The sequence below is a fragment of the Dasypus novemcinctus genome, chromosome 3 (assembly GCF_030445035.2).
Source record: "Dasypus novemcinctus isolate mDasNov1 chromosome 3, mDasNov1.1.hap2, whole genome shotgun sequence".
Classification (NCBI taxonomy): Eukaryota; Metazoa; Chordata; class Mammalia; order Cingulata; family Dasypodidae; genus Dasypus; species Dasypus novemcinctus.
The window spans coordinates 184,647,493-184,666,792 of NC_080675.1; the positions used below are offsets into that span (position 1 = coordinate 184,647,493).

Genomic DNA, 19,300 nt, shown 5'->3' on the forward strand with positions numbered 1-19,300 from the left:
CCCTGGGGACGGGGCTGGAATCGGGCCAGCCCGGGGCTTGAGCATTCGCCAGCAGAGCAGTAAACACTCAGCAGCTTGCCACTGAGGAGTGGTGAGATACATCAGTGAGCAGCCATCGGGCCCTGGAAACAGGTTCAACCGAGGCTGGAGGGCAGCAGGGGAGCACGTGCTCAGCTTTGGGGGGTACAGGGTGAACGGACCATCGTCTCGGGTGGGGGGCTCCTGGGGTCTCCGGGCTCTGCCCGACCCGGGGAGCGAGTGGCCGCGGCTGCATGGTGCCTCCCGGCGTGTCCCCGAGTGCAGGGTGTAGTGGGCGTCTGTGGTGGGGCTTTTGGGGTGGCTGCGTTGTAGTCTCTCGGATTTGGAACCTGCCAGGCTGTCTCGAGGAGACAATCCCGGGCTCCTTGTCACTGCCTCCAAAAACGTGGCTGCTGTGGGTGGACCAGCGAGTCTCGCCAAGCCCCCAACATCCCCGCGGCGCCCCGTGCGCACGGCAGCGGGTGGCCCCGGCCTTTGGCGTCCTCGCCCGGGTGCTGGGTGGATGGGCGGTCTCGGCTGCCCCGGGCCACAGCCCTGGGGTGGGCCCCGCGTGGTGACAGGCCCCCAGGGATTCTGACACAGCCGCACCTGAGGCCCAGTGGCCTGAGGGAGCTGTTTACACGCAGGTGGGTGGGGACGGCATGAGGGCGTGAAAGGGCCGGTGGCTGACTCTGCAGCCGGGGGCAGGGGAGCCCGGGGACGGGGACGCTGGGAGGTGCAGGCGGGTGCCGGGGGCTCGGCCCTTTCTCCTGAGCAACTGGGAGCGGAGGCGGCCGCGCGGCTGCCCTGCCCTCGCTCTCTGCGTCCGTCCACAGGGTCTTTCCTGGTAACGTGTGCCTCGCTGGGGCCCCACAGGGTCTTTCCTGGTAACGTGTGCCTCGCTGGGGCCCCACAGGGTCTTTCCTGGTAACGTGTGCCTCGCTGGGGCCCCAGCAGGGCCCTGATTAGCAGGCCCGCTTAGCCGGCTTTCTCGGGGCAGCTGCGTTTTCCAGCCTTCAGGGTCTCCCCAGGGAGCTGTGGCTCCCAGCGCTGGGGAGGGCTTCAGGGGACACAGCCTCGGGGGCCGCGTGTGCCGAGGCATAGGTGGGAGGGGGCTGAGGGCCGGGGACAGCCCTGGGGAAATCCGAGGAGGCTGCCTGCTGGCGGCCCCCTTCCTGGAGGATCCTCTGCTCTGCGAGGGGCACAGAGCCTCCCCACCTGGGGCGTGGGTGCGCAGGGGCTGGAAGGAGTGGCAGCCCCAGGCCGCCAAGAGGACACAGGCCCCCAGGGGAGGGGGTGGCAGAGCCTAGTGACGCCCACTTCTTCTATTTTCCCAATCCCCCCCCCCCCCAAGCGAAGGCCCAGGAGTTCCCACTGTGGGAACATTTGCAAAAAAAAGTTATGTGTGAATAAAGTTAAATCGTTTTAAATAAGCAAAAGAGGCTGGCTATTTAAAGAAACCCTCAGGGAGATCTTTTATTCAGGAGAGAAGGGGACTGAGTGTCCTGTAATCCGTCTACTCCGGGAGCTAATTTCAGCATCGGGGCTTTGTTCGTACCCGCGCCCAGCTTCCGGGGAGCCCTTTCTTAGGCACTGGAGGGCACCCACCTGGGCACCCGGCCCGGCCAGGGGTCTCTGAAGTGGGCGGGTGCCCGGGCGACAGAGGAATTTAAACAGTGGGCCAGGTGACGAGCGGCGGGGGCTGTGGATGGCTGCGTTCAGGGGGCCCCCGGTGGGCGGTGCCGGGGGCCTGGTTGGCACTGGGGTGGGGGCTTCACAGGAGAGGAAGGCCCCAAGGTCTCGTGGGGAGGGTCCGCTCGCCCTCCTGGCCGTTGCCTGCAGGGTTGGGTGAGCCTGGAAGAACCCAGGGCCAGAGCAGGGGCCGGGGGTGGAGGGGTGGGGGGTGGCGAGAGGGCCCTGCACCCTTGACTCCTGTGGGGCCTCTTCAGCCTGGGCCAGCCCAGGCCCCAGCGGGCACCTGTGGGCGGGCAGCGGGCACCTGTGGGTGGGCAATGGGAACCGCTGGGCAGGCAATGGGAACCGCTGGGCAGGCAATGGGAACCGCTGGGCAGGCAATGGGCACCTGTGGGCGGGCAGCGGGCACCTGTGGGTGGGCAATGGGAACCTCTGGGCAGGCAGCTGGCACCTCTGGGCAGGCAATGGGCACCTCTGGGCAGGCAACGGGCACCTGTGGGTGGGCAGCTCATATCTGGGTGGATACCGGGCACCAGGCATCTCCAGGCGGGCACTGTGCTCCAGCCAGGTTGCTGGTGCTTGATCACGGGCTCTCTGTTTGACACCCCCTCACTGCACCCTGTCCCTGAGCTCCTCATGGGTGCCCCCGCCCCCGCCCCCGCCCCCAGCTGCCCCTGGGAACTCCCTCTCCGGCTCCTGGTGTCCAAAGCTTCGGAAGACTCCTTGGGAACTAACGGGACCTCGACTTACAGAGGTGCACGGGGATGTGGCCTGTCTGAAATGGATGTTTAACTTTGGAACACGACTGTGCATCTTTCTTCGACACGAGCTGGTTTCCTGTTCTTCTCACACACTCTTGAACTGAGTCAGCAAAGCTGCACTCTGAAGACCCGGTGTCCACCGTCTGGGTCCTGCGGTCCAGCCCCCGGCAGTGCGCACGCGTTAGGGTGCATCCTGTCTGGTTGGGGGCCTCCCGGGTACACACATGCACGTCCCTCTGCCCCGTCCCCTCGGGGTGCATTTCCTCCACGCTCGGCAGGTGGTTTTGCTGCTGTCCACCAAGGCTGGGCGCAGAGGGGGACCCCTGCCCTCGAGTGTCCTCTGCGGACGTGGGCCCCTCTCAGCTGCCTCACAGCGTGTAAGGAGGGCACCGGCTGTGCCAGGCCTGGTTCCGAGGTGCCGCTGGCCTCCCGCAGCCCACGGCAAAGTTCCCAGGGGCCCAGGAGCCTTACGCGGTTTAGGTGTTGTCTGAGAACCCACAAAGATTTCAGATACCTGTGGGGAGGTGGAGGAGAGGCTGCACGGCGACCCCCCGGCCCTGCAGAGCTCCTGCTCCTCCCCGTCTCCTCCTGACCCTCCTGGTCCCCTGTCCCGCCCGGAGACCAAGGACCGGGGCATCACAGGGTCCACCCCGAGCCACCGCAGCTTTTCATCATGTCCAGTTCGTGGTTCTCAGCCTTGGCTGCAAATCAGAGTCACTGTGGAGTTCAAAGTACTGCCGGGACCCCGCTCAGAGATTGGGGCAGGGCCCAGGGGTCCCTATTTTTAGGTGCCAGGTTTGTTTTAACGTGCAGCTGGAGTGGAGGGCCCCGAGCTGACGGAAGCTTGTGGATTAGGGGGGGGTCTTTGCTTCCAGTCCTGCTGATAAAAATGTGGATACACTCAGGCTGAGCCAGACGTTGATGGGCAGATACACGTGTGTAATGAACTAAACAAAAGAAAAACAAGTAGGTTTTTCCTTTATGTGCCTTTCACAACTAACAGATCTGTGGAGAAGCCAGGGGTGCTGCCGAGATGCAATGAACCCGCTGGATCCTGCCTCTGATTGGAACTGAAATCTCTGGATAAACGAAGAAACCGCCCCCTCCGGTAGGAGGGAAGGCGGAACTGGATGCCGGTGTGGTGGCACTGCCTCCTCTTGCTCTTGGTTTTTTCCCTCTTTCATCTCCCAGCTTTGATCTGGGTGCAGCTGATTTGGGAAACTGCATAGTGGGCGGGGATAGAAAAGAATCTGTGGGAAAGTTTTTCTGGCAGAAAATTGGGAGAGGGGACCCTGTAGGCTAACAAGTGTGAGGGGATTGCTGCTTCCTTCCTTTCTTCTCTCCCAGCCCTGCCCTAAGGCCAGACCTCGAGATGAAATCCATTTCTCTGAATAGAGGAACAGGCTATTGTGTGACGACTGTGTGTGGGCAGTCCCTGTATTCGCCAGCCACGGGGTGCTGGTGCAAAATACCAGAAATCGGTTGGTTTTTATAAAGGGTATTTATTTGGGTAGAAGCTTACAGATACCAGGCCATCAAGCATAAGTTACTTCCCTCACCAACGTCTATTTCCACGTGCTGGAGCAAAATGGCTGCCGACGTCTGCGAGGGCTCAGGCTTCCTGGGTTCCTCTGGGCTCAGCTCCTCTGTTTCCTCCACAAGGTCAGCTGTAGACTATCAGGCCAACGGCTCTGTCTCTCTCCCTGGGGTTTCTGCTGTGTTCTTCTCCTGGCTCAGGTCCTCCCTTCCTGGGGCTGGCTTCCTTGGGCTCCAGCTTAAGACTTCAGCATCAAACTCCAACATCCAAACGCCAACATCAGAAACCCTTGCCTCAAAAACTCATACTAGTTCTTTGCCGTGGCTTTTATCTGTGAGTCCCCACCCACCAAGGGGTGGGGACTCGGTGCCCTAATGACGTGGCCCAATCAAAGCCCTGATCATAACTCAGTCATGCCCAGTAATAGACCAGTTTACAAACATAATCCAATATCTATTTTTAGAATTCATAACCATATGAAACCACTACACTCCACCCTCTGAATTCCAAAAAGACATTACAATATTCGAAAAAAACCCTAAATCAGTAACAATGCCAGTACTAAATCATATCACAATCAATTTAAAGAAATAGTTTGTCTTGGGGCAAAGTTCTGTCTTCTGTAGACCTGTGAAATTTACAAAACAATTTCTCTGTTTCCAGTACCCAAATGGACAAAGGATAAACATTTTCATTACAATAAGGAGAAATTGAGAGGGAAACATGGGTCCTCTACAGTTCAGTAAAACTGTAGGGCATCCTCCATTGATTTCAGTCTGAGAGTCATTCTTGAGATGATGGTTTCTTCTCCTTGGGGCCATATGGGAACCCACCCTTTCCACATGCTTGCCCAGTGGACATTTTCTTGGTTCCACCCTCATCAAGCATCTTGGTGTCCACCAAGCTCCAGACCTCACCCTCCAAGAGTGCTGGGGTGATTGCCACACCTCATCCAATCTTTGGGTTAGAGTCTTGACCCCCCTAGTACAGTGATGTGAAGACAAATTCCCCCTAACCTTTGACAAACAGGCTCAACCCTCTCAGAGCAATGAGCTGACCACCTGGCCTTCCCTAATCCATGGGGACAGGTCCCCCCCTCTCAGACCTGTGGGGTGCTGACCTTAACCGCCTTAATCCTTGAAGAATGTGCTCCATCCTCTCTGTACCCTGGGGTGGCAAAAACCTTCCCAGAACTTCAACTGCTGGGGCAAACTCACCCTCTCTGTCCACAGGGGTGGGGTTCCTCTTTTGGCCCAAGGTGAGGTCCTAATTCCAGATATCAGCTGCCGTGTCCTTCGCCATGCCTTTTACCTGTGAGTCCCCACCCACCAAGGGATGGGGACTCAATGCCCTAACGACATGGCCCAATCAAAGCCCTAATCATTACTCAATCATGCCCAGTAATAGACCAGATTACAAACACAATCCAGTATCTATTTTTGGAATTCATAACCATATCAAACCACCACAATCCCCATTTTTCTGTTTTTCTATCTTTTTCCACTTTCGAGAACCCCAGCATTTTTGTCAGACGAGCCAGGAGAAGGGCCTGTGGTAGCAGGAGAGTGTGGAGGAAGCCTTGGGGGAGAGCGCTGGAGTAGGTGATTCCCTAATTCTTTCTGGACTAACACAAGTCCCACACTCACTTCAAGTTGCCCATGCCTGGGACACACCCAGAGACCCACAGCAAAAGCTGTGAGAAATCAGCTTCCTTCAGGCTGAAAGGAAGTGATACCTGTGAGGCTTGAAAGTTCAGGAATGAAGAGCAACAGAAACGGAAAACTGTCTGTATAAATAAAATTGACTATCTTTCATCTCTTAAGTTCTTTAGAATATGTATGGCTATTGCAAGTAAAACTGATGACATTGACGGGGGGGGACACCAACACACATCTTTAACGGAAAGGGCATGGATAGAGGGGTTGATATGGCTTAAGGATTCTCATTTTACTTCAAGTAGTAAAGTATTAACTCAAAATAGACTGTTAAAAGTTAGCTATGTATTTGATAATCTTTGAGGAAGCAATAAAAAATATGACAAAATATATCTAAAAGGAAAATAGATGAATGCAATGAAATTCTAAAAATAAATAATCCAAGAGAAGGCAAGATATTAGTAGTGAAAAAAAATTACAAGCCAAAATCCCTCATGAACATAGATGTAAAAAATTCTCAACAATATATTATAATAGTTGAATCTAGCAGTATCAAAAAATATATATCTTGGCCAAGCAGAGTTACCTGGTGAATGAAAGGTGGTTGTTTTTTTTGGTAATAGCCTTTCATTTAATTTTTCTTTTTCTTCTCCTTTGTATTTTTAATTAAAAATTTTTTTTATTTTAAAGAAGCTTTAGATTACATGAAGTTACATAAAAAATAGAAGGTGTTCCCATATGTCCCACTCCCTCCCCTCCCCCCCCCCATTTTTCCACTTCAACAACATTCCTCATTAGTGTGGTCCTTCGTTATAATTGATGAATACATACTGAAGCATTGCTGCTAACTATGGATCACAGTTTACATTATTGTTTATAATATAGTTTACACTGCATCCTGTACAGTTTTGTAGATTATGGCAAAATATACAATGAGCCTATTTCCACTTTTAATTTGAAAGAATGTTTAAAATTTAAATCTTCATCCATGTATTCCACCATATTAACTGAGTAAAGAAGAAAAAAATACAGGATCTTCAAGGTGTAGAAAAAGCATTTGGGGGAAGCGGATGTGGCTTAGTGGATAGCCTACCACACAGGAGGTCCAGGGTTCCATACCCAGGGCCTCCTGGCCCATGTGGCAAGCTGGTCCATGTGGAGAGCTGCTGCATGCAGGGGGTGTGGCTCCCACACAGGCCCCCCCCCCGCCCCCGCGCGCGCGAAGGTCCCAGGATCGGTTCCCAGAGCCGCCTAATGAGAATACAACTGATGCAGAAGGACACACAGAGAATGGACACAGAGAGCAGACAGTGGAGGGTGGGGTGAGGGGAAAGGGGAGAGATAAGAAAAAAAGCACTTGACAAAATTCTGCATCCATTCTTGATAAAACAAAACTATCAGCAAGCTAGGAATAGAAAGAAACTCCCTCAGCCTGAAACAGGGCATCTACAAGAGATTTATAGCCAGCATCAGGCTTAGCAAGTGAACCGCTGGCTCAGAAATAAGGCATGGGCTCGTGACCCTCGCCCTCTCCTGCTCAGCACTGGGACGAAGCCTAGCCACTGGGGAGAGGCAGGAGCAGTAACCAGTACACGGCACCCAGGGAAGCTCTAAGTAACAAGTTACCAAGAACAGAACAAGTACACGGCACCCAGGGAAGCTCTAAGTAACAAGTTACCAAGAACAGAACAAGTACACGGCACCCAGGGAAGCTCTAAGTAACAAGTTACCAAGAACAGGACAAGTACACGGCACCCAGGGAAGCTCTAAGTAACAAGTTACTAAGAATAGGACAAGTACACGGCACCCAGGGAAGCTCTAAGTAACAAGTTACCAAGAACAGGACAAGTACACGGCACCGAGGGAAGCTCTAAGTAACAAATTACTAAGAACAGGACAAGTACACGGCACCCAGGGAAGCTCTAAGTAACAAGTTACTAAGAACAGGACAAGTACACGGCACCTAGGGAAGCTCAAGTAACAAGTTACTAAGAACAGGACAAGTACATGGCACCGAGGGAAGCTCAAGTAACAAGTTACTAAGAACAGAACAAGTAAACGGCATCTAAGGAAGTTCTAACCAGTGCAGAGAGGCAAGAACAGAACAAGTAAATGGCATGTAGGTTGCAAAGGGATAAATGAAACCGTATCTATCTGTAGACTGCATCATTGTTTGCAAAATTGCAAGACAGCTACAAAAATCTCCTATAACTACTAAATGAGTTTAGCAAGGTCAATATACAATTATTTATATTTCTATAGTATATCAGTAAACAATTATGAAAAAGTACCCTTTGCCATAGGATGACCAAAAAATGAAATACGTATAATTTTACCAAAATATGTGCAATATTTATATGCTGAAAATTACAAAATACTCATGAGAAAAATCACCGAAGACCTAAATAAATAGAAAGGTACACTGAATTCATGCACTGGAAGATGTAATATAGAGAAGATGCAGTTTCTTTGCAATTGGATGTATGGATTTAATGCAATCCCAATCAGAGTCTAAGGAAGACATTTTATAGTTATGGACCAGCTGATTCTAGCATTTATATGGAAAGGCAGAGGAACTCGAATAGCTAAAACAGTGGTCAGATGCACGGTCGATAGAATATGCTGGAGAATTCCCCAGAAGACGAAGGACAGGGCACTGCCAGCTTGGAGTAGAGTGCACATCATTCATGGTTTAGTTTCTTTTTAAATCTGCACCGTGAGGCATGCACTCAAAAGTGACTAGCAAAATGTGAAGGTAACAGGACAGTCAACACACCCAGTCCTGTCCCCCTCTGGTGTCTGTCTTCCCGGGGTAACAGCTTTCTTTGTCCCTGAGGACGGGTCTGGTAAGGGGTGCCCTTAAACGTGGACTCTTGCACAAGGCCTTGACCCGTGCAGGACTAATGCCCCTTTCCAAGGAGAAAGGCCCGTGCTGGTCTGTCTTGTGTCGTTTCATTTGCCTTCTCACCTGGACCTCTGCTTTCCCTGTAAAAGCCTACAGGCACTTACCTTGGTGAGCCGCTGCTAATTCCAGAAGCTACCCTGGGGGAGAACTCATGTCTGCTGGTAGGGGTAGCCAGTGAGAAACAGCAAACACCCGCCAGCCCTGAAGCACACACTGTTACTCCACCACACGCGTCCGCTCGGGCACCAACGCAGGCTGCTGGTGTGGGTTACGTCGTGGGAGCCTGGGGCTCGCTGTTGACAGAGGGCCGACAGCAGTTTTCAATCGTGTTGGAGGGCGAGGTCATTTCCCCCTCTGCTTATTCTGAGACAAGAAGCCCCTGTTGGCTGTGGAAGTCCCTCCCTCCACGGCATTTCTCCTTTTCTATTTTGTCTTCAGAAGGGACGGATTCAGAGACAAACCCCGTTGTCCCAAAGGCAGCCCCGCTCATCTTCTCACGTGCCTCCTCACAGTTCATTCTATTTATCTGTTCATTTGGTTTGAATAAACCATACCAAAGCATTTTATGAGAAAGCTATTTGTAAATATCACGTTAATTGCCGCGTACTTGTCTGTCTTGTGAAGGGGCTAAAATTTAACTAGGACCCTGTTATTGGATGCTTAGTATGTGGGAAACATTTTTGTCCATTTCACCGCTGGTTTTCCAAGAGAAAAGAGCCTCCTCCCGTGACCCCTGAGCTGGATTCTAAGGCCTTGGGTGACAATGTTGGACAACAGCCCAGTTTTCAGCAGATTAATTCACACCCCGCGTCAGCGCTTGCGGCTCTACAGTCTTGTAACAAGATGTTTATTCTGTCACTTTAGCCTGGAATGCTTGAGGAGGTGACGGTGGAGGTGTGCTCAGGACCAGGTCACCTGCACTGTGTGCAAGTGACAAGATGACACTCGAAAGCAACAAAGACCGTTCTTTCATCAGTGGGGAAGCCAGCTTGGGGCCAAGGTGGCACAGCAGTGATTTGGCCGGTGCACACCTCATCTGTGTGCGGCGTCCAGCCGGCCTATGGACACCGAAAGGCTCGCTTCCGTGTCCGTCCTGCCCACCGCCTCACCTGAGGATGGGCCACGCTGCTTCCCAGGCCACGGCGAGGCCGGCTGAGAACGGGCCCGGGGGCGCTTGGGTCGACCACGGCCTTTCTTTCCACGTCTAAGGGGGTTGTTTCGGGAGGACGGCGATGCGCCCTGGCAGGCTGTGTTTTCTGTTGATTTCTGGGCTGTTGAGAGTGGACTGAGGGGGACGCACGGCCTCGTTTTCCTGGACACGTGTGCCAGCTGACCAGCTCTCCTGGGCCCTTGGCCTGCTTTCCAGGTGGTCTGCACAGAGGGTTTGTCCTTGGCACGGCTAATCAGAGAGAGGGCCCAGCACGTTTGCTGCGCTGCGCTGCGCTGCTGCGGGAAGCCTCCTGGCCCACGCAGCGTAAATCCCCTCCGGGCCCTGCTCTGCTTGGGCTGTCACTGCCGTGGCCACGGCAGTCCTGAAGGGAATGGGGTGGGGGGAGGCCTTCACGGGCGTTTGGGGCGTTATTAGTCGGAAATGGGACACGGCTGTTCACCGGCGAATGGCTAGATTGTGTCTGTTCACTCAGGAAGGATGGCGTGGCTGTTAAATCGACGGGGAGTCTCTGGTGCTTATCGTAGGATGTTAAAGAGAAAGGCATGGCACAAGCGAGCGGTAAGGTGCTGGCCACGTGCGGGAGATGACGAGAGAAAAGGCCGGAAAGAAACACACCAGCTGTGCACGAGCGCCCACGCGCCCACGACCCCTGAGAGAAGCCCACCGCGCAGCAGGTTGGGATCCTCTCCCGGAGGCCGTGAGCTTGCAGCGAGCTACCTTCTGAGCACAAAACCCGCCCTGGCGGTGACGCACACGGTGCGAGGCAGTGCCCCTGCTGGGCCGGCTTCCCAGGCAGGGGCCGCTGTGCCCTGCACGTGGCCGGGTTCCCCGGGGTGCAGAGCCGGCTGGAGACACCGTAAATGGCAGGGGCTCTCGTGGGACTCTCACGCTGCTTCCGCAGGCGCCGGGCTCGGGCTTCCAGGTTCTCGGCTCACGGTGCGTGAGAGTGTAAGGCCACGCCGCAGGGCAGGCAGGGAGCAGAGCGTTTGTTGGGGGTTCATTGGTAAAGAGGCGCGTGTGCTCTGAGAAGCAGACGGTGGCGCAGGGTCGTGCAGCCCCGGGTCAGGTCTTGGGGTCCCTTCCCCCTCCCTGATGTAGGGGGCGGCCGTGCGTGTTCTGATCAACATCCCACCCATCGGTCTCGGGGGCCGGGGGAGGCCTTGGGTTTGGAGGTATCTGGGGCTTCCCCTGGACCCCGGAAGTGGTTCCACCGGGAGCTCGCGGCCAGGGTTTTGCAGGATATTTCAGGGAGCCCCCTCGGGAGGCGTCCGGGGGGCCTCCCGGGCGTGGGGTCTGCCGCCTGCGCCGCCTCCGCACGACCCAGGGCCGTGCGAGTCCAGATCCTGCAGGCGGCTGCCCGCCAGGCCATGCGCGCCCAGTCCATCCCTGTGGCCATAGAGCTGGGCCGGGCGGGGCTGGGGCGGGGCCCAGGGCGGGGTGTCTCCATCCCGCCTTCACGCCTTCACATCTTCCTCTTCGGGGAGAGCCTGTCCTTGCTCTGCCTGGAAGTCAGTGACGCGATTGCACCATCGTTTGGGTCCCCCAGGCAGGCGGCCGTCTTGGAGGGAGCGGTCGGGCTGAGAAGGGCATCCAGGGGCCTGCCCTGGCCTCGTCGGCCTCGCCCTGCGCTCTCGGGGTCCCGTGGCCAGGGACGCGGGTGGGGGCTGGCAGCTGGTTCACAGGGAGGGAGCGGTGGACGCGGGGAGGGAGGGAGCGGTGGACGCGGGGAGGGAGGGAGTGGTGGACGTGGGGACGGGGCGGTGGACGCGGGGACGGGGTGGTCGACGCGGGGAGGAAACGGACGCGGGGATGGGGTGGTGGACGTGGGGATGGGGTGGTGGACGTGGGGAGGGAGTGGTGGACACAGGGACGGGATGGAGGACACGGGGAGGGAGGGAGTGGTGGACGTGGGGAGGGCGCGGTGGACGCTGGGAGGGAGGGAGTGGTGGACGCGGGGAAGGAGGGAGTGGTGGATGGCGGGGAGGGGGTGGTGGACGCGGGGAGGAAGGGAGTGGTGGACGTGGAGACGGGGCGGTGGACGCGGGGAGGGGGCGGTGGACGTGGTGACGGGGTGGTGAATGCGGGGAGGGAGGGAGTGGTGGACGCGGGGACGGGGCGGTGGACGTGGGGAGGGCAGGGTGGACGTGGCGCTCCCAGCGCACTCTCGGTCCTGACCGCCTCCTCTGCTGTTGCCCCCGCAGCCCCGACGATGGCCGCGTAGGTGCCAGCATGGCCAGCCGGAAGCGAGCGGGCGCGGCAAGCAGCATGCCGGGCCTCGGGCCACGGCCGGGCGAGGAAGCCGAGCTGCCCCGGGGTGCCTACGTCCCCACCGGCCTGGAGCTGGCCGCGCTGCGCCCCGAGAGCCCTGCGGAGCCCGAGGGCGCCGACCGCAGCCCCGACGCGGACTCGAGCTCCGACTATGTCAACAACACGTCTGAGGAGGAGGACTGCGACGAGGGGCTGCCCGAGGAGGAGGAGGGCGTCACCTACTACATCCGGTACTGCCCCGAGGACGACAGCTACCTGGAGGGCATGGAGTGCGATGGCGAGGAGCTGCCGGCCCGCTGCGCGCCGCCAGACACCGACGAGTGCCAGGAGGCGCTGGAGGAGTGGGCCGAGCCCGCCAGCCCGCGCGCCCTCCCCGGGGAGCAGGCCTTTGGCCGCGAGGACGGCGTGCGCCACTGCCCGGGCGCCGGGGGCCAGGAGCGCTGCCCGGCCGAGGCCAGCGGGGGCGTGGCTGGCGCCTTGGCCCTGCGCCGGAGGCGCGGGGACGGGGACACGGAGGACCCAGAGGAGGACATCGACCAGATCGTGGCCGAGATCAAGATGAGCCTCAGCACGGGCAGCCTGCCCAGCGCCGGCGAGGCCAGCCCCGAGGCCGTTCCCGCTGCGCCCGAGCCCGGCAGGCACGAGGGCAGGCCCAAGTCTCTGCGCCTGCCCCCCGAGGCGGCGCGCCCTGTGGAGCCCCAGAGAGGCCCCAAGGCGCAGCCCAGGACGCCGGAGGAGCGGCCTGCGTGGCCCCGAGAGCAGGTAGGCGCTGCGGAGGGGCGCGGGGCGGGCGGGTGGGCCGGCGACTGGATGGGGGTGAGCAGGCCGCTGCGGGGGTCTCGGGCCTCCCCTGTGCTCAGCCCTCACCGGCCAGGGGTGACGTCCTCCTGGCCCGCCCTGCACGGCCTTGGGCGGTCTTTACTCCACGCCCCAGCTGTTAGGAGGTGCCGGGAAGGGCCCACGGGGCGGCCTGGTGGGGGCACGGGCTGAGTACACATGGACAGGGCGTCGACCAGAGGTGCCCTCGGAAAGCTCGGGGGGCTGCGCCTGACGGACACTTAGCAGCCAGTGTCCCTTGAAAAGAGTCATTCAAAGTTTGACCAAAATACCCGAGTCGTGGAGACGAAACGCACCTGCTGAGGCCGGCAGAGTTCAGCGTCGCCGAGAGCGGTTCTTGAATTGCAAGTCGGGTGCCTGCTGATAAGCACGGTTAAAACGCAGCTTTCTAAACACAGCCCCTGTGGCGGTGCGGGCACCTCTGTGTAAGGAGACCTTGTTTGTGGACAGGGGAAAGGGAGCTGCTTTTACAGGGCTTTTAAGAAGTCTTTTCCCAGAAGAGCATGTGAGTTTGGAAATGCGCACGCGGTACAGCTTCCGTTGGGGCACGAAGCTTGCCGGCTCGCTGCGGTGCCCGGGCGCCTCCCGTTCCTCCTGGAGAGGACGGCGCTGTTGGCTCGGCCTGGCCGTCCTTCCGGCATCCGCAGGAATTCGGAACCCGCCGAGGCGGCAGTGGCCTTGGGGATGCTGGGGAGCTGCCAAGCGGCAGGCAGGCGCCCGCTCTCGCTCCGAGCGTTACTCCAAAGTGCGCGGCTCGTCCCCAGCGCGGGGAGGGTGCTGCGGGGTTGCGGTGGGCTGCCCAGCACCGGCGGCCGCTCCTTGTCGGGGCCAGTCGCATCCCTGGGAGGTTCTCATGGGGAGATTCCCTTGGAGGCGCAGTGGGGGAGCGAGCGAGACCCTACCGTGTCCTCTTTAGTAGAGACGTGGGCTGACGGAACGCTCATGCGTAGCACAGGCTCCTGGCACGCCGTCCCACCAGCCCCTTGCCCCGTGCGGAACGTGTCACGACTGCCGGGAGCACGTTTTCATGACTGTCCAGCCGTGGTCTAGCTTAGGACGCACCGAGCGCTGCCGTTCCACGGACCTTTAGAAATTCATTCTGTTACCACCGATGTCACCTGCTTCCCCTTCTAATCACGTTCAGATACGTAATTCAGTGCTGTTCATTGCACTCACTGTGTCGTGCGTCCATCGCCAACGTCCATTACCCAAACGCCTCATCCTCCAGGTGGGAGCCCCGCTCGTCAGCCTCAGCTTTCCCCTCCCCACCCCCTGCCCGGTGACCCCCAGTCTAGACCCCAAGTTTGCTTATTCCTGATTGTTCCAAAGCCTGAGGTCACGCGACGTCCTCCCTTTGTGTCGGGCTCATTTCGCTCGGCAGGCGTCTTCCGGGTCATCCGTGTTGTAGGTTGGCAGGACTTCGTGCCTCTTAAATGCGCAGTAAGGGCCCATCCTACGTCTAGGCGGCGTTTCGTTTGCCGGTTCCCGGCTGACGGCACTAGATGGAGGAGAACCGCACGTGCTCCCGCTGTGCCCGCAGCCCCGAGGCCGGTGAGGGGGCTGTTCCCTCGCTTCACGCCCACCAGACCCTGATCGGAGGGGAGGCCTGTCCACTGCCTTGGACCCAGGAGCGCACCAATGCAGGCCTGCGGAGGAGCGGGCGGCGCCTTCAGAGAGGGGCAGTGGCCCCAGCAGATGGCCCCTCCCAGAGCCCTCTGGGCAGGCCCTGGGGCCCCTCGCCCCCACCCCTCCCTGGGGCCCTCCTCCCCTTCCCCCTCCCCACCCCCAGGTCCCCCACCTTCCTCTTCCCTCCCCACCCCCAGGGCCCTCGCTCCCTTCCCTCCCCGCCCCTCCCTGCCCCCGGGGGGCCGCCCCCTCCTCTTCCCCAGGGCTCCCCCGCCCTGCCCACCCCCTCCCTGCCCCTCCCCACCCCTGGGGGCCCTCCACCCCCTCCGCTCCTCGCCTTTCTCCAGGGGCTGGATCTCTCCAGGGCTTTTCCAGCAGCTCTTCCGGCCTGACTCTGGGGACAGGGCAGCCCCGCTCCTGGGGACGAGCTTCTGTCCCTGCAGCTGGCGGACGTGGGCAGGGCCCGCGGAGCCCGTAGAGCCGGGAAGCTGCTGTGGGTGAGGAGTTCCTTGAACTTTGACCCACAGGAGCCACTGGCCAGAGAAGCCAGCTGGAGGCGAGGTGGCCTGAGAGGGAAGCGTGGAGACGCCGCCTAGAATCTCAGCCTGCGGCGCCCGAGGGACCCCGCCCCAGGCCTGGCCTCGGGTGCTGGAGCGGGCTAAGGCTCGGCAGGGCCCACGCCCGGGAAACGCGCACAGGCCGAGGGTGCCGAGGTGCGGCCTTCCCCACCCGGTGCTGCCTGTGGGGCCGTGGGGCCTCTGAAAATGGGTGACAGCCCACGGAGCCGCCTCCCTCGTGGTGCGAAGCAAGGCCTTGCTCCCAGGCCGCCAGAGCTGCTGCGTCGAACCCGCACGACCCCACGTTCAAGTTAGAGATGCGATGCCGGGGAGCTCCGGGCGGAGGCCGCACCCAGTGTCCATCTCTTTCCTGCTCGTATCACAGCTGGAGAAGTTAGACCATCGTCATCTTCTTGTGTCACAGCTGGAGAAGTTAGGCTGTCGTCATCTTCTCATGTCACTGCTGGAGAAGTTAGGCCGTCATCACCTTCTCGTTTCACAGCTGGAGAACTTAGGCCATTGTCATCTTCTTGTGTCACAGCTGGAGAAGTTAGGCCGTCGTCACCTTCAGCTCGCTGAAGAGCATCTTAATTAGTCATTGCGTGGACAGCCTTAAGACTGTACAATTCAAAAGGGGAATAAGAAAAACGTGTTCGTGGCCCCCACCCACACAGATGAGCATTTTCTCAGGGTCCTTCTCAGCCTGTAGCACCGAGCGTAGATAACACGTGAAGCTGTCACCATAGCTCGGTGTCGTCTTGTCATTCGGCTCTCTAAATACGGCGTAGTGTGAAAGTTCACCTCAGTGCCATATGATTGTCAAGTTATTTTTCTGACCCCGTGGCATGTCATTCGGACGATGTTTTGTGATTTATCTGACCGTGCATGCCCTGCTGTTGGACTTGCAGGTGGCATTTTTTCTTGTACGTAACGCTGCTGTAGACTTCTCTGTGCAAATCGTGTTTTGTTTCCTTGGCTTAATGGCTTAAGATAATTCCCCCTAAGCGTTTCCCTGTATTCTCTTGGCTAACGGAACTCCTCTTCTGTGACTGTTTGATTTGTGGCTTCCCCCTTTTGGAGTTGTTACGGTTTTCCACACCATGGAGGTGCTTCAGAGGTTCTAGATGTTACTCTTTGCTGCAGGTGTTTTCTTTTGCACTTGGGTTGTGGTTTTCACTGTTTCTGCAGTGTTTTCCTTTTTTTTTTTTTAGAGATTTATTAATTTATTTCTCTCCCCTTCCCCCCCCCCACCCCGGTTGTCTGTTCTCTGTGTCTATTTGCTGCGTGTTCTTTGTCCACTTCTGTTGTTGTCAGCGGCACGGGAACCTGTGTTTCTTTTTGTTGCGTCATCTTGCTGCGTCAGCTCTCCGTGTGTGCGGCACCACTCCTGGGCAGGCTGCACTTTCTTTCGTGCTGGGTTGCTCTCCTTATGGGTGCACTCCTTGCGTGTGGGGCTCCCATACGCGGGGACACCCCTGCGTGGCAGGGCACTCCTTGCGTGCATCAGCACTGCGCATGGGCCAGCTCCACACGGGTCAAGGAGGCCCGAGGTTTGAACCGGGGACCTCCCGTGTGGTAGACGGACGCCCTAACCACTGGGCCAAGTGTGCTTCCCTCCGCAGCGTTTTGAAGATGTTGCTAACTGACTTCACCCTTCCATCTCTTTTGGGTACACAGCCTTGCTCGGACGGTCCCTCGTTAAACCGCCTCCTCCCAGCCTGGGGCAGGTGGGCTTCACGGGGGACTTGCTTTACCCTCACCGAGATCAGCTCACCCTCAACTCACATTTCAGTTTCCTTCCCCTGTGTATCGTACTAATGGATGACTTTATTCTTGGTATAATTTTAGCATCAAAATATTGAGAATTCCGTTATAGAGAATTTTCAGTTCAAAGAGGCAGAGTGCCCTGTGTTGGGATGTGCAGGTCAGGATTTCCCCAACCGAGTTCCCAGGTGTGGTGCAGACAAAGAATTTGGGTGGCAAATGAGTTTGAGAAATTTGGCTGCAAACCCTTCCTGGTCTCAGAGATTCCGCTCAGTGATGCAAGTTTCCAACTCCCTGCTCTGCAGCCAGGAGCCGTCCACACTCGCTTGGCCAGTTTCCCCTGGTCAGCACGCCTTCTTTCTCCACGCACCCAAACCTCACATCCCGGCGAGCAGAATGCCCGCGCACGCGACGCCCAGGGCTGGCTCGCCCCTGCCTTATGGCTCCATTCCGGGATGATCCCGGTGCCGTGTGCGAGGCTTTATGCGCGTCATCCCAGCTAAGCCTAGAGCCACCCCCAAAAGGTTAGGGGTTACGGTGATGTGCGCCTTCCAGCCGAGCAGTGGAGATGCAGCGCGGTGAGAACACAGCTTCCGCACGGCTCACACCTGACTCGAGCCGCCTGCCGGCTGGTGGTCTGGGCAGGGCCCCTCGTGTCCCGCGGGGGTCTTCTACGCCGTTGTTTGTTTACCCAGTGCTAAGGGGGGGCTGCTGGGGGGTGGGAGGGGACCAGCTCCTGGGCTGACACGGGCCAGCTTCGAGGGGCTCAGTCCATAGAGCCCATCAGCTAAGCGGCAGCTTTCCACGTGGCGTCTTAAAATGTGCGCTGAGCTCTGTGGGCTTGCGGTGCTGGTTTTACGTAGACGCAGCACGTAACGGATGTGAGCTGCGTGGACGAGCCAGCCTCGTCGGGCGTGAGCTGGCGGATGTGTGCGTGTGGCCCGTCGCGGCCCTCTGTCGCTCGGCAGCGAGGCGGTGGGCGTGGAGGGAGAAGCAGCTGTGCTCCGCTGCGCGCAGCCCCAGGCCGAGCTTGGCAGAGGGGAAGCCTTGGGTCCCGTCCCAGGGGAGGAGGCGACGTCTGCTTGTCACCGCCCGCCGGGGCGCTGGGAGGACGCGTGGCCTCGGGGTGCGTGGTGGCCGGCGTGGCAGGCGGTGTTTGCTGTCTCTCTCTCTCTGTTAGAGAAGCTGGAGGTTTACGGAGCGATCACGTGGAAAACACAGCGTTCCCGTAGACCCTCCACGCCGTTCCCCTTGTAGGAACGTGTGGTGGGTGGAAGGTGCCCCTCGGGGCCAGGTGCGAGTTCTCCGATCCTTGGCTTGTGACACACAAGCCTGAGACCTCCACCTCCGGCTGCGTCAGGGCTGCGGCTCAGCTGCGCTAATTCTGCTCGCAGTGCTGTGGGGTGGGGGGGCTGAGGCGCTTTGGGGTCCGCTGTCGTCTGCTTCTGCCAGGCTGGGCTATTTGGGGCGCCTTTCATTTCCTGCCTGTGGCACCCCGCTCCCAGTGGGCTCCCTGGAAAAGTCTGCCCTGGGCCTGCGGTCCGCGTGGGGCGTCTTCCTTGGGCTCGGAAGGGTTCTCCCTCTCCCCTCGGGGCCCCCCGTGGGCCGGCACAGGTCGGGCTGGGGGCTGGAGAGCCGCAGGCAGCCCACGGCCGGGGCCGGCACGTCCAGCGCACGTTTCCTTGCTCGGCGTCTTCGTGGTTTCTCTTTAGCGTCAGCCCGGCCTGTGTGCTGGGGAGCGAGCCTGTGAGAAGAGGTGAAAACGCCGGCATGGCTCCCCTGAGTCGCACGCAGCCGGCAGCCAGGCCGTGGCGTGACGAGCGGCCCCCGAGCTCACTGGAGAGATGGTTTTGCTGACTGGCGCTCAGCGCTTCGTGGGAGACTTTCTGAGAATCCAGTAGGGCGGTGGCACTGTGGGAGAGCGGTGCTGGGCGCGGGGCCCCAGCTGCCCGCTGTGCGTGTGGGCTGGTGGCTCTTGCCTGCCACGCCCACCCCTGGTGGCGCACAGGAGGCAGGTGGCACGTGGGACTCTGCCTTTTCTCCCCCAGCCCTTCCAGTTCTTTCCCCCTCCTCGAACTGCAGAATTAAAAAGGCAAGCCTGGGGGAGCAGATGTGGCTCAAGCAGTTGAGTGCCTGCCTCCCACCTGGGAGGTCCCGGGTTTGGTCCCTGGGGCCTCCTAAAAACATAAACAAACCACGAGCAAAACAAATGAAAAATCCAACTCTTGGGAGCCAAGGCGGCTCAGCGGTTGAGCACCAGCTTCCCACACACGAGGTCCCGGTTCAGTCCCCGGCCCCGGTACTGGTTGTGAACTGGTGACTGATCAGCAGGTCTTGAACTAGGATGCTTAGCCTGTTTTTTGGAAGCCTGCTGTGGAGATCTGCCTGATCACCTGTCTTAACAGACTTCCACCAGAGTCTAACTGCCGCCCGGCTGGAGGCACCTGCTCCTCTAGGAGTGTCTCCCGTGGGTCTCCCACGCCAGCTCTTGGAGTCTGCACTGTCG

The 19,300-nt window shown here is 58.5% G+C and overlaps 1 protein-coding gene across 6 annotated transcripts in view; it reads left to right on the plus strand.

Annotated features, from left to right (window-relative positions):
* APBA2 (amyloid beta precursor protein binding family A member 2) overlaps positions 1–19,300 on the plus strand; it is a 211,756-nt gene that overhangs the window by 142,903 nt on the left and 49,553 nt on the right. For all 6 annotated transcript variants that reach the window (XM_058294834.2, XM_058294832.2, XM_023585805.3 and 3 more), the window contains exon 3: positions 11,944–12,772. In XM_058294834.2, coding sequence (XP_058150817.1) covers positions 11,972–12,772 — 801 coding nt within the window. In that variant the 5' untranslated portion in view covers positions 11,944–11,971. The remainder of the gene's footprint in view (positions 1–11,943; positions 12,773–19,300) is intronic.